Source organism: Phytophthora sojae, assembly GCF_000149755.1.
Source record: "Phytophthora sojae unplaced genomic scaffold PHYSOscaffold_4, whole genome shotgun sequence".
Taxonomy (NCBI): Eukaryota; Oomycota; class Peronosporomycetes; order Peronosporales; family Peronosporaceae; genus Phytophthora; species Phytophthora sojae.
The window spans coordinates 3903075-3916672 of record NW_009258118.1 but is presented as its reverse complement, the minus strand read 5'-3'; the positions used below and the strand labels follow the sequence as shown (position 1 = coordinate 3916672).

The window sequence follows — 13598 nt, the reverse complement described above, 5'->3', positions numbered from 1 at the left end:
CCCTTCTTTCGTCCCTCCCGTCCATGATAGTGATGGGTTATCAACCCAGCCACAGACTGAGTCCGGCCGGGACCCGGTCTCTACGTGATTGGGCCCAGCTGAGGACCTGGGGGTAATAACAGCCAGTTGTATTTTAGCCAATCACATGCATCTGGACTGAACAGAGGTCAAAGCCGCATATCCGCTCTGCAGCACAAGCACCAAGCTCCGATGAGATGCCATAGAGGCTTCTGGGCTTATGCCGGTGAAGCCGGCGCTGAGATCTCTGACAGCGCTGCCCGGTTTGCGCGGAAGCAAGCCGCCCAAGATGCACCTGGAGTGAACAAAGCCGCACAAGGCTGGTTGCGAATTCGCGCAGGAAGAGCTTTGCGCTCGCTGTGGCTGGCGGAAGAACCGCCGCGTCGACAGACGTACATTCTCAACAACGCTGACGACACCTTCCCGCTGGAAGACTACCCAAAAGGCATCGTGGATGGCCGCAAGGACCGTCCGCGATACCCTCGGATGGTGCGTGCAGACGTATCGACGCCGGAGGTTGTGCATGAAGCTTCGGCGGCAGTGCAGGCCAGCAATAGCTCCAACGACCAGGACAGTACTGTGGATAAAGCGCTGGATACGTACCGAGGGGAGCTGGTGCGTGCCGTACTCGCCGCCGAGGTTACCGCACTCGCTCGAGCGACTAGAGGGGGCGCGATTGAAGACGTTGTGAGCCGGGCAGCGGCTATAGTGGAATGCATGGGAGCGCAGATCGCGTCAGAGCTGTCTCCATCAGCCCGACAGCGGGTCGTCGGTATCTCTAGTGATGTGGCTGCTTATGTGCGGTCTGCTACGACACAGATGAAAATGTTCACCGATGCTGAGGTGAGCGCAGCCATTGCGGACAGCGTGACGAGGGTTCGTAGCGCCGATCAAGCGCTCTGCAGTTACGTTCGTAACGCCATGCACTCAGACCCCAAATTGAAGACTACGTATCAAGAACGTGAGAAGTATCGTGCTGTCAGTACTGTTCACCTGAATCACTGTTACTGGCTGGCTACTGTACCCACATCGGCATCGGTTGAGTGTAGTGCGTGTAGCCAAGACGACGTACCTACATGTGGAGAGGCTACCGCAATCGAGGCAACTCCGCATACGGGCGATTTTGCACGGAAACGACTACGAGTTATTGAGCACGAACAAGACCTCGATACTGCCGTCGGTCAAGTTCGAATTGTGAACAAATTCAACGGAGCTCGTGGTACCCGATTGGTTAGTGGTGTTATTGGGGATGCGGCTAGTGAAGTTGGTACACGCATTAGTGGTGAAGCCAATGAACATATGGCCAGTGCTGAGGAGGAGAGGAGTAGCGGCAATGTGGACAATGAGTGCCATAACGAAGCAAGTGCTAGTGACGAAGTGAACAATGAGAACCATGATGACGCAAGTGCTTGTGGCAATGGGAGCAATGAACACGTGGATGAAAACTCGAGTGATAGAGAAGATGTGGACAGTGATAGCGTGCATGACGAGGACGATAGCGATAATGCGAACGGAAAGAGTGCACATTACGAGGAGGGATTCGAGGGTGACAAATATCAAAGCTCGGAATCAGAAAGCTCAGTCTGTTCCGACGGTAGTGTATACGAGGAAACGAGCGCGAAAGGACCAGCCTCCGCCCCCAGTGTACCCAACCGTCGCGTTTTGAGGCAGCGCAAGTCGCACGATGATGCGCTGCTCGTTTGGGTGGACTGCCAGGGTTCGGGAGAAGCTTCCGGTTTTACCGCGAGGACTTGGATAGCTTGCTGCCACTTTCTTTCATGACGTCGATGGCCATTGACTACTCAAGCAAGATGGGTTGGTCTGTTGTTACGGGACCACACTCTACTTGTCGATGGAGGTGGCCCGATATACACTGAAACCGCAAAAAAAAAACGCCGCTTGCTCAAAAATCTGATTGAGCAATTCGACTGGAAACGTTATCGCTACATGCTAGTTCCCGTATCCGGCCGCAAGCATTGGAGCCTCCTCGTAATTGAAAATCCGCGCCGCCGAAGGTGTATCATATCAACTCGCTGCGAAGGGCTCATAGTTCCGCCTACGCCTTCGATGTCACCAAGTGGTTTCTGTCTAACCTTCACGAAAAGGAATTTGACGCATTTGAATGGAAGACTTTTGCCTTCAACACAAAGCCACAGCAATCAAACAGTGTGGATTGTGGTTATACCTGCTTCATTACATGGATGTAATCTCGAAGCACGTAGCCGAACCACAATCCATTGAGGACAAATTGGGTGAATGGATATCGACAGACTTTAACGCTACAAAAGCTGCTTCTTACCGCTCCAAGCTCCACAGCAGAGTCGCACGTGGGCCTCAACAGGGTAAGTAACATGTTTAAAAACAATATACGTAATTTGCATCAATCGAGACCTCGCATGTGATCCTCATCACAGCTCTTTTGCCTCAATAACTACCACCTCGCCTAAACGGCAGCTCAACCGCGAAGTCACACTTAGGTAGCCACACTGCGGCACCCACCTACCGCGATCTCACACTGCGGTAGCTACCGCGAAGTCACACTGTGGTAGCTACCGCGATCTCACACTGCGGTAGTTACACTGCGGCACCTACCGCAAAGTCACAATGTTGAGAGTTGTATTTACCGCTGTAATTTATCTGAAGCGCGCAGTTATCGCGTATGACCGCGGTTGTGCTTGATGTTAAACGTCCTGGTCTCGTACTCCGAGCTCATGTGCAATTGCAGCTACGTTTTGAGACACCCAATTGAGCGATTTTTTGCGAATACAGCGGATGCTGTCAACACGCTTAATCGCCTCTTCGACTGCCTGATACTTGTCGAACGCCTCGTGGTTGCAAACTCAGCTAGCGACCGTCTTTACAAGATCAACAATTTTTCGTCGTCGGTTGAAGAAGCGTCTCTCGTGATGGTCACACCACTTGGTACCGAGCTGTTGCTCCAGCGTTTCAACTACATAACCACCAGGGAGGCCACATGTCCATTCGGTCCACAACTCACGAACCGATTGAATGCCCCCGGCTGAGTCTGTAACTGGTAATCGCAGAGGGGTCGCTCGGTGTACTGCTACCTGTGCTAGCTCCGGATCCGGCTTGGGTGGCGCTGGGGGTTGTCGATTGTAAGCCATTCACGATCTTAACTTCCACAAATGCTGATCCATTCCTGAGTGGGGCAAGAACTTCCATGACATCTGCTACACTTTCACCAACCGCGTCCAGGCTATTTCGAATACCACTCAATGATGTTCTCATCTCCTGTCGAACACCATCGAGCGTCGATTTCAGCGCGGGCATGGCTTTCTCAAGCTGACGCTTGGTGGGGTCACTAACGTGGTTCATGGCATTCTTCATTTCCAGCTGAAATTGTTTAAAATCATCGCTCTTGAAGATCTCATTGTTCCAAATCGGATGTCCCGGCATTTGCTCGGACCAAATGGCAGCATCCTGCAGAATTACGGTGCGCAGATACTGAAGCAGCTCGAGAAAACCACCAGCCGCGATTGACTGTTCACATTCACCTGAAGTCATCTTCGACTGTCACTCCTCCACCAACGGAAAAATACGTTTCTGAAGAGCTTGGGCAGGATCTACGCAAGTACGCGCCAGAAAATAACTGCCTCTTCCTGGTTCAAAGCCCTCAAGCGTTCGCATTGCTTCTCTCGGGAGTGAGGTGAGGTAACATTTCTCCATCGCCTGAGTATTCCACCTCCCTAGGCGCCGTATCTGAGCTTCACTGGCACCCCCAAGGTCTGCCATTCGGGAGCCCGATCCTCTGCCTAGATGTGTTTTGGCCCTGCTGCGTAGACCGATGTGGTCGAGCGCGTCAACAATAGCCGCCCGATAAACCTTGTACGACATTGGCTTGGTTGGATCTTTCCCAGTTTTTAGCAGTTTTATAGGATACCATTGTTCCGACTTCGTGAAATCAGGAAACGACTCTTTATCCACGTGCCATCGCCGAAACAGATAGAATCCGAGCAATCCATGACCACAAATCTCCAGTTTCTTACTGCGCATACATGCACCCACTTCAATACGACCAACTTGGTTGGTTTTCCCTTGTGTCATGACCATCCCCGACAAACACTGTAGCCTTCATTTTCCAGTACAATCGAGTGAAGATCAGCTAGCTCCATCAGCCGAGCAGACTCGCCACGCATTAGCGCATAGTGAGACAACAGGAACGCCAGCAAATTCCTCATGCTAGTTCCAGGGTCGTGCGACGAGGTCCAAAAGTAGCGAGCAATCTGTTGTAGCTGATCCGTTGTTGTGTAGCCATCCAGTAAAGTATCAGCTCCTCGATCTGCAAAGTTCTTACGCCGCAGCTGGTCCTCCTCGTACGTAGTAATTTTGAGAAGTGCTGTAACAGCGCCATCTCGAGGAGACGGGTTGCTGTTGCTATTCAGTCGTTTCTGTTGCCGCCACAAGTCAACCATGGCAGCGACATAGCTGTTGACAGTCGATTTACCAACTTTTTCGCTTCTCCCTCCGTGACCCTTTCGTCGCTTTTCCCTCCCAATCACGCACTCCACAAGAAAAAGGTGAAGTTTTGGCCCTGTTACTGTGTACCGAGTGAGATCACTGAAAGCCGCGCCCTTGTTGTCACACCACCGCTTGAACTCGTCCTGCTTGCTTGTATATGCCCTCGAAGTGTTCTGAGGGCGAATGTTAGAAGCTTTTTCGTAGGTGCGGCGCACAGACTCATCTAACGCTACACGCATGAGAGATTCCTCGGCCATGCTGCTCCTGTTGATCTGATTAGATGATGACATTTTCCTCGGTAGAGTGACAGTCAGTGGCCGAAGCCTCGTCGGGTCCTAATAGAACCCCGAACGAGGCTTCATGGTACCCACTTTAGGTACAGATGCATTTAGTTACGTACTTCGGCTGCACTTATTAGTGTAGCCGCGGTCGCCATTTGATGTGTCCGGAATCGCCTTATTGCGATCGTTGACATTAGATATTTGTATAGGAACATAGGACTCATCATAGGATGACCAGAACGAGACCCCGAGGGCCTCAGAAAACTCAGTAAAAAAAAGACAGTCTTCGCCCAAAGCCAACAAGGGTCAAGTCCGACTTCGGTAAGTGTAGCTAGCTTATTGTAGTGCCTGGACACGCTCGACTGCGTGTGGATGCCTGTCGGGGAGCTTATCGCGCATTGACCGAGAGTTTCCTTGGCAGCGCCAAGAGTTGGCGTGGCCGGAGAGGCAGGAACGGTATTAGAGTATCATTCAGTATATATTTGTGGGATTAGAGTGTCCCTGAGTGTATTAGTCTACCTACCGAGGTTTTACACGGAGAACTGCTGGATTGACGATGTGCTGCCATCCGACATGTTGTCCACTTGCCTGAAGTGTGGATGTGAAGCGTTGCTCGAGAGTGTTGCGCCAGGGCATCGATCAGAGCAAGCGTGCTGCGACTGCCACGCAAAACTTGCTGTGATGGCAAGACGGTTCTTGGCCAGGGATTTGAATGGATCGAACCGGAAGCGGAGTGAACCGCTCGATGGAGTCGTTGAGAGCAAGAGAGGACGTAAGCAAGCTGTGCAGGGCATGGGTGTGACGAGGACACGGGGGTAGATAACTGTCTTATTTGTACCGGTGGCTAGGGCAATAACAACGGTTATACGTGCGCACGACGGAGACCGCGTCCGGACCCCGGTTATGATAATGGCTGCTAGCACAAAACTGAGAGGATGGCTATGTTCGCCAAAAACACATCCGAGGATGGCTAGCATATCCCACCTGTCTATCATTTTCGAGGCCGAGTAGCTCGAGTTGCTCATTTCCGAAAACGCCGCCTACCCCTCATTGCTCCGCGGCAGGGCCTCCGCCGTTCGCCGCGCCCAACACCTCGCTTCCCTGGTGCGCCAAGCTGCACGCCGCCTGCGGTAACTTAAAAGGTACTAGTAGAGCATAGCTAGCTTGTAGATGGATCAACGAGTGTTTGTTTGTATTGTGGAAACCGATTATATTGTCTAATTGGAGTATAAATCGGTTGATTAAGCAGATGATTAAGCATAATCAAGTCGGATTTAGCAAATCCGACCTCCTAATTAGATCGACAGCCTAAGATTTGTACTCTGATTTGACAGAGCAGTCTGTTGTGCCTACATCACGATGTGGCAAGCTGATTTAGCTACTCCACGACTTACAAAGCCTTGGACGGCTGATTTGCATGCTAATCAGCCCGAATGTCCGGCACCCACTCGGCGGCCGATTTAAAGTAAAACCAACAAACGCTAATGCTGACGAGAAATGACAGCGCAAATACATGACTTCACAACTTGATAAATAGATAGCAGTACAGTACATATCGACTGCTCACAGAAGCGTATTTAATGCACGCGATGCTATTCCTCGTTAGTAGGTGCGCGAAACATTAGCTCGTGGCGGTAAGTGGTCGTTCCTCGCATTGCAGGCGGTAATGAGGCAACCCCTATTTTATTAACCTTACACCGATTTATACCCTCACCGATGCCATATGAAATCATAGGAATCCTCGATTACTACTAGTCAAATCCCTCATGAACGCTGCTTTATCAGCTAATCCGCTCGGACAATCTAATCGGTTTCCACAATACTATTTGAGCAATTATGGAGGCAAGAGGGAGTAAGCGCAAGCGTTGCGTGTAAACTTGCCCTTACAGAACCGTTTAGACAAAGTATTAGCATGACTAAACTACATGAGGCTGAATACGGACGAGGGCGAGCGAACGCGAGCGCGAGGCTCACTCAGTGCATTCACTGACCACCAACACCCGCCGATTAGGCGGGGGCGTGTCTGTGCGAGCGAGCGAACGCGAGCGCTGCAACCCGATATTTTTTTTTCCTAGACACCGCGCCTGGCCGAGCCGAGGACTTAGCGTAAGACACGAGGGGGTGGGGCAGGCCGCGCAGCGGCGCTCCCCGAGCGAAGCGAGAGAGGGGCGGGCCCCCCGAAGTGCCGTCGCTAAGTCCGCAGGCGGGAGCCAACGCGCGAGTGTCCGCCCCCTTAGTGAAGATGCCCATGTTGTTGGCGCTCGCCACTAGAGCTGTCGACGTCCGGTGTTATCGAAGGTTAACACCCAGACGTCAAAAGTCGCCAACGGACGTCTGATCAACGCCCCCTTGACACCACCCGCTTGGTCACTATTTCGAAATAGTGAGATGCCACTTGTGGGGGCTGCTTCATTGCATTTGGTGGCTCGCATTCTATTATGTGGCATGTTAGCTCGACTACCGTAGTTGACTACAAGCTCAGGAACGCTAGATTGCCACCTTCTAAGGGATCGGATTCTCTACCCTTAGGCCTACGCGCCGATAATACACAGGTAGTCTCAGATAGCAGAACTCTCTTGGTCGTGTGCTGTGCCGCTTGTCTTGTGGCCTGATGCGTTGTCAGCGAACTCACATCACCTCTAGGTTGTGTTCCCGTGACTTGCAGGAAGGCTACAACTTCGTGGTGACAGACACGCCATACCTAGCCGCCAACGTGGCCAAGTTGATCGTCAACTCAGCTGACCCCTCCTCTGAGTAGGCCCGTACGACGTGCGGCAATGACCGACAGTCGGCCAGACTAACCAGTCTCACGACACTGAGCGCGAGGAAGAGAACAACTTCACAGGTCCCATTCTCCCTCATGGAGTCGGAAGCCAAGTCCATCGACGACTCCAGAGATGCCTGTTCAACCATCGGCTTGTTTCGGTCTAGATGCTGCTGCTGAAAGTGCGCAAGAGCGTCAAGCACGTGGACGCACTCTTGGCTGACGTGAAGCTCACGGCGACGCTCGAGCACGCGCGCAGTGTCCCGTTCGCGGGCATGGCTTGGGACTCACTGACGGACTTATGCGCCGTCTCGGAGATTATGGAGGGCGGCGACTTACGCGCGTTGCTGAGTGTGTGTGAAAACACCACAGGCTTCGAGATCAGCAAGTTGACGATCGCTCGGAACGCGGCGTACGTGCTCACGTACCTCCACTCGCTTGAGACTTAAGTACTGCATCGAGACTTGAAGTCGATAACGTCCAGCTTGCCTCCAGCCTAGAGACCAATCTCACAGCTAAGCGAGAAGACGACGAGATGACGGCCGGCGTTGGCATGTCGCGGTGGATGGCGCTGGAGGTGGTGTGTGTACGTCGACATGTTCTTGGTCGGAGTCGTACTGCCCGTGTTGGTCAGCATGTCATTTCGTATTCACACGCAAAAGGCTGCGGGGATATTGACTCAGACCACAAAGTCTCTGAGGTGGTCATCATCTAGATGGTGGCGCTGTTTAGTTTTCATCAGGTTAGTTCAATCGATGCCGGACTTGTGCACGGCTTGTGTGTCTCTGGATCCGATGGTGTGGCCCAAAATTGCAGAAGCGCTCTACCATCTTCATTCAATACTATCGCAGAAGCACCATTGAAATGAGTTACATACGTGAAGAAGTTTCGTTATGAAGACGCATACAAACATTATACATGTTAGTTACAGTGTTGTCATCACTAACTAGATACATATCATGCTGCTCCATTTTGAGCCATAAACACAATATCCCGAACTGTGCTAGCCTTCAGCGAACAACGTCGTTTTGTTACTGTGTTACCTGCAGTGGAAAACGCGCGCTCTAAGGGCACCGATGTAGCGATGCATCCAAGCCACTTGCGAGCAAGAACAGCAATAGTCGGAAATTTTGAATGGTTCTGCTTCCACCACGACAAAGCCGATGGGGGCTTGTCGGGAGCTTTGACCTCCGCCTCGCTCGACTGCTTCAAGTAGCTGCTTAGCTCCCACTCGCAGTCAGTCTTTAACTTGTCGTGCGTCGCAGCTGGTGATCTTGACGTTCTCGATCCGTACAACATCTTTAGGAAGCTCTGTCGAGCGCGGTCTGTAGCATCAGTCATTCGCTTTTCAGGGCTTTGAGAACGAGCTGCGTCGTTGTGAACCAAAGCAGACTTCTTCTTTAGCACGAACATCTCATCGGCAAACTGCTCCCGCGCCTTCTCATATTCATCCGCAGTGAAAATCGCCGAATTCGTCATGTAGTGGTCAAGCAACGATATCCACAAAAGGTCGGGGTCTGCCTCCTTATCAAACCGCTGCTTCAACAAGGCTGAAAAGCTTCGGCGGACGGATTGCATGATGGATAGCACTTCCATTGCGTATGCCTCCTTCTCGACACTTGTATAGAGAACATCAAATATTTGTTGGTTGTCCAGCGATCGTTTGAGTGAAGAGATGAAAAGATGAAGAGATATCAGCGTAGGATAGGTCTCTCCATCGAGCATAGTGGTGGCAACGCTGAACGGGGCCAACAGCTCGACCAGGCACTGAATCATGAACCACTGCTTGGCACTTGGAATCTTCAACTTTTTTGTAGATCGATCGTTAAACTCCTTCTCGCCTTCTTCCGACTTAATGTACAGGAAAAAATCTTTCACCGCAGGCTGCAAATCCAAACAGCGCTGGAGCATAACCATTGTGCTGTTCCATCTCGTCGGGCAATCGATCAACACTTTTAGGGGCTCTTTTCGAGTAGACTGCAGCTCATCTAGTCGATTGCGAGCCTTTTGTGAGCGATGGAAGTAGTCCGCCAGCTTTCGGAACCTTCGAACCGTTTTGCTAACCAGCTCCATATCAGCCGAGCTAATTTCCATAGCCGCTGATTTCTCGGCTTCTGCAACAAAACTGGCAACTTCCCCGCAAAGCGCATCAATATCAGCTTCACTAATAAACTCTTCGTCTTCACCGTCGTCGTCCGAGTCCGGGCCATTTTCCAAGGCATCCAGCTGCTCATCTATCCACTGGGTTTCCGTTTCCACATACTGCTCACTGCGCACACAGACGTCGTTGCCGAGAGTACTGCCAACTTCGCCAGGACTAACACCGGTGCTGGCACCATCAGTAACTGCTATCGCCTTCTTGCGTTCATCTCCTTTCTGCAGAAGCGCCGCGGCTACAACGAGGTGAAGTGAGTGCGCTGCGCATGATCAATGATTGAGCCCAAGGAGGGTGCATCCACGTTTCATGTTCGACGCAGCATCTCGTAGAAATCGAACACACTTCTTGGGGTCCAGACGCCACCACGCAAAGCAACGTAACAGTACATCTGCAATGTCTTCTCCATCGTGTTTTCCAGGAATAGAGGTAACTTCAAGTGTCCACGACTTCATGTTGAACAGGCTGTCAAGGTAGTGAACCGTTAAGCTTATAAAGCTTTCACACTTTATCGAAGTCCAAATATCCGACGAGGCCGAATAGAAGTCACATTCGTCGTCGCTCACCAGCATCACTCGCAGTGACAAACGGCGCTCTGAAGCATTTTCGTGGACACGGAGCGCGACCGTTTGTCTCGACGGGATCTCAAGAACAGTGGTTGCGCTGTTTGCAAACCTTATCGCCTTCGCGAATCCTCTGTCGCCGATGATACTTGTAGGTCGCAAATCCGTACCCACCCATTCCGACAAAATGCCCTCGAAGAAGCTCTGTTCCGATTCATCTTCTCGTTCAAACAAGTTCACCAGTTGGTTCGATTCTTTCAGGGCTGCTTCATGCCGCTCATTTTCTTTGAAAGCCCGTAAGGCCTCGATGTGGGATTTCCGCATGTGGGGGCCAACCAAACTCTTTCCCTTCTTGATGGAAAGCTCCTCCTTGCATCCAAAGCAATAAAAGCTCTTGGCGTGGTCGCGGGTGAGGTCTTGCCTTGGAATATCTTTGTACTTGTCGTCTACCACACATACGACGAACTGCCAGTACGCCTTGTCCCGCTGCTTAGGGGCCTCAAATGCCCTTCCAGCCGGGCAACTCGTGACGCCTTTGGCGGTCGGGTCCTGTTGAAGTTGTTCGTGTGAGCTTGGGCTGAAAGCTGAATGGTTTAACCGGGCTGCATTTTGCATGCGGGTTTCGGATGGCGCAGTCAGCCTTACACGCGTTGGTCCCGACGGGGTACTTGTCCTTGAAAGAGCTCCTCTTGGTGTAGTTGTCTTGGATGGAGTTGGGCGGCTTCGTGCTGGTCTCCGCGGAGAGGTTTTTGTTGGAGTTGGTTTTCTTGCCTTTTTCCGAGGTGGCTTTGGCGACGACGCTGGGCGGCTTCTTGAAGGCGACGCTGGACGGCTTCTTGAAGACGACGGTGTTGCGCAGCTTCTTGGAGGGGGGCTAGCCACCGGCCAGACGTGGCCTCGCATATCGGAATGAGCTTCCATGCTCACAGGCCCGTGAGTATGGACTTCGATCTGGGCGGCGAATTGGAGGATGAGCCGACAACAGACCACTGGTCGTTGATCTGAAGCTCACTCACGCAGGAAATGGACGGCGCTCCGGCATTTGAGATCTTGTCCATCCGCACAGCTTGCTTCGTGAATGTGGCATGGACGAGCTAAGACATGGCGAGCTTCTGATTGGCGTTCAAACAACCTTTTTGGCCAATTATATGGCTTAATTTGGTAGGGTGTCAAGGGACGTCAAGGCGACGTCGATAACGAGGTGTTGCTGACGTCCAGTCGACGTCCAGAAGCCCGGACGTCGACAGCTGTACTCGCCACCAAGACATTGGCGATGTTGTGAATCAGCACTTTGCATCTGTTTTCTTGTGATTGGTATTTGTAGAGTCTGCTACCATGCACAGAGTCCCTCTGTTTGGTTCTGTGCATGAGCATACACAAAAACGCTTGTTCTCTTGCCTATTCTGTGCTAGCAGGCTCTGTCTCCCTCCCATCGCCGAACCGTACGGGCAGCTTCGCTCTCCGCTCACAGCTGCTGCTCATTATATATTTTGCCACCAATCTACCAAGAACTCGGTACCCCGTCACTAATAAGCTTACGTAGAATGCGGTGGTCATCGTTGAGTCCCCTCCGATGCATTGCACTGGTCTGCACTGCAGTCGCCGTCTTCACGACCCCGACTACCGGCGCCGCAGTCTCGAACAAGGGCGAAGGAACCGTCCACGGGGACCTCCGCACCAGCTCCAAGGAATGGCCGTCCTTGAAGCTCCACTTCACGCTCAAGCGCGGCTCCATGCAGGTGTACGGCGAGTCGGCGTTCGACGTGTACGCCAACCCGGTCGTGTCCCGCGACGGTCTCAGCGTGACGTACAACGGATACGCCGACTTCAACGAAGGCCCGACGCTCACGCGCTACATGCTGGTGGACGGCGTCGCCTACGCCACTACCACGACCGAAACCAAGACCGACGAGGACCAATCCCAGACTCAGACCCAAACCCGAAGCGACGTCAGCTCCGGTACTTCTTCCACCTCCAAGTGTCTGGAGTCCAACATGCTGCCGCACCTCGACCTGATGATCCCCGCGCTCAACGACGCCACGTCCGTGTACAACGCGACTCTGGACGGCAAGCGCATCAAGTGCTCGGCCGGGAACCTGTTCAAGCTCAAGTTCGGAGGACTGAACCTGGCGCTGTGCGCGTCCGGAGCTGAAGGCGTCCACGTTTACGGCAGTGACATGGAGATCACCGTCAAGTACTTGGACGCGCCCGTGAAGATTACGGCGCCCAAGCTCAGCGCCAAGGCCAAGAGCGAGTGTGAGAAGGTGGTGAACGCCACGGCGGTGACGTCCACCTCCGCCGCGCTGCTCACGGGCGAGCCGATCCCTGAGAGCGAGTCCCGCAGTCTCGACTTCGGCTCGGACGTCGACCTGGTCTCGGCCACGTGCAAGTGCCGCACGACCCCGCGTCCGTGTCTGTTCATCCACGGTCTGGGCATCGACTACGCCAAGGAGGAGCTGCAGGACTCGTTCGACTACTACTGGGGCAACCTGAGCGACCACGCGCCGTGCTGCACCGCCTTCAAGTACATGATCTGGAACTCCATGGAGACGGGATGGAACAATGAGACTCAGCAGCAAACGTTGTGCAACCTCGCGACGTCGCTGGTCGAGACGGGCCCCCCGACCGAGATCACGGACACCATCATCGTCACGCACTCCATGGGCGGCCTCATGCTGGCCAGCGCCATCGCCAACGGCAAGTGCAGCCTGGGTAACAGCAGCTCGTGGATCGCCACCAGTCCGCCTATGACGGGAAGTATGGGCTCCGATTTCGCCCAGGAGTCCTGCGCTGGCGAGCACACGGTGCTGATGGAGGCCCTGGGCAATGTCACGGGTCAATGCCCCGTGCTAGGGGCTACCCTGTCACTGGCTTATGAGGACGAGGAGCACAGCTCGACCGAGCTCAACACCCAGTACGAGGCCGCGCAGGAGGTCTACCATACGCGCGTTCATGCTGTCATGTGCAGTAACGGGTACTCGGGACTGTTCTCCGTCTACCAAGCCATGTACTGCCTGCTCGGTGCCGGGCTACCCCACAAGTCGGGCAAGAACGACGGCATGGTGGAGTTCCAGAGCTGCGCCGGAGGATTCCCGCTCGAGCAGTTCGGTGACCATTATCTCGATCAGTTCTACGTCACGAAACTCAACCACGCCGACACGACGTTCTACAACGGTGACGGGCTCTTTAGCTCGGCCAAGAAGCCCGTCAAGTGGTTCGAGTGCGTGCTGTAGATCGACGCGTTAGGAACTTAATAGACAGACAACCAATAGAGAATTGCATTTCGACTGCAGTAGCCCTCAGAGCATCGCCAGCACATTACAATGGACGGACGTTCA

General features: G+C 53.1%; 4 protein-coding genes across 4 annotated transcripts; 2 read left to right on the top strand and 2 right to left on the bottom strand.

The window, feature by feature from the left end:
• Nucleotides 1-504: 504 nt before the first annotated feature.
• Nucleotides 505-927, top strand: PHYSODRAFT_409292 (hypothetical protein; the record flags this gene model as incomplete). The annotated part of the gene is made up of 1 exon (XM_009528539.1): nucleotides 505-927. A coding segment is annotated over one exon (423 nt), but the record flags the coding sequence as incomplete, so codon positions are not given.
• Nucleotides 928-8499: 7572 nt separating this feature from the next.
• On the bottom strand, nucleotides 8500-9453 carry PHYSODRAFT_500421 (hypothetical protein; the record flags this gene model as incomplete). The annotated part of the gene is made up of 2 exons (XM_009528538.1): nucleotides 8500-8740; nucleotides 8969-9453. The coding sequence occupies 2 exons, from the start codon at nucleotides 9451-9453 to the stop codon at nucleotides 8500-8502; spliced, it is 726 nt and encodes a 241-aa protein (XP_009526833.1).
• A 516-nt stretch (nucleotides 9454-9969) lies between these two features.
• Nucleotides 9970-10269, bottom strand: PHYSODRAFT_504190 (hypothetical protein; the record flags this gene model as incomplete). Its single annotated transcript, XM_009528537.1, has 1 exon — nucleotides 9970-10269. One exon carries the CDS (start codon nucleotides 10267-10269, stop codon nucleotides 9970-9972), a length of 300 nt encoding a protein of 99 aa, XP_009526832.1.
• A 1535-nt stretch (nucleotides 10270-11804) lies between these two features.
• On the top strand, nucleotides 11805-13493 carry PHYSODRAFT_503160 (hypothetical protein; the record flags this gene model as incomplete). Its single annotated transcript, XM_009528536.1, has 2 exons — nucleotides 11805-12454; nucleotides 12512-13493. 2 exons carry the CDS (start codon nucleotides 11805-11807, stop codon nucleotides 13491-13493), a joined length of 1632 nt encoding a protein of 543 aa, XP_009526831.1.
• Nucleotides 13494-13598: the final 105 nt, after the last annotated feature.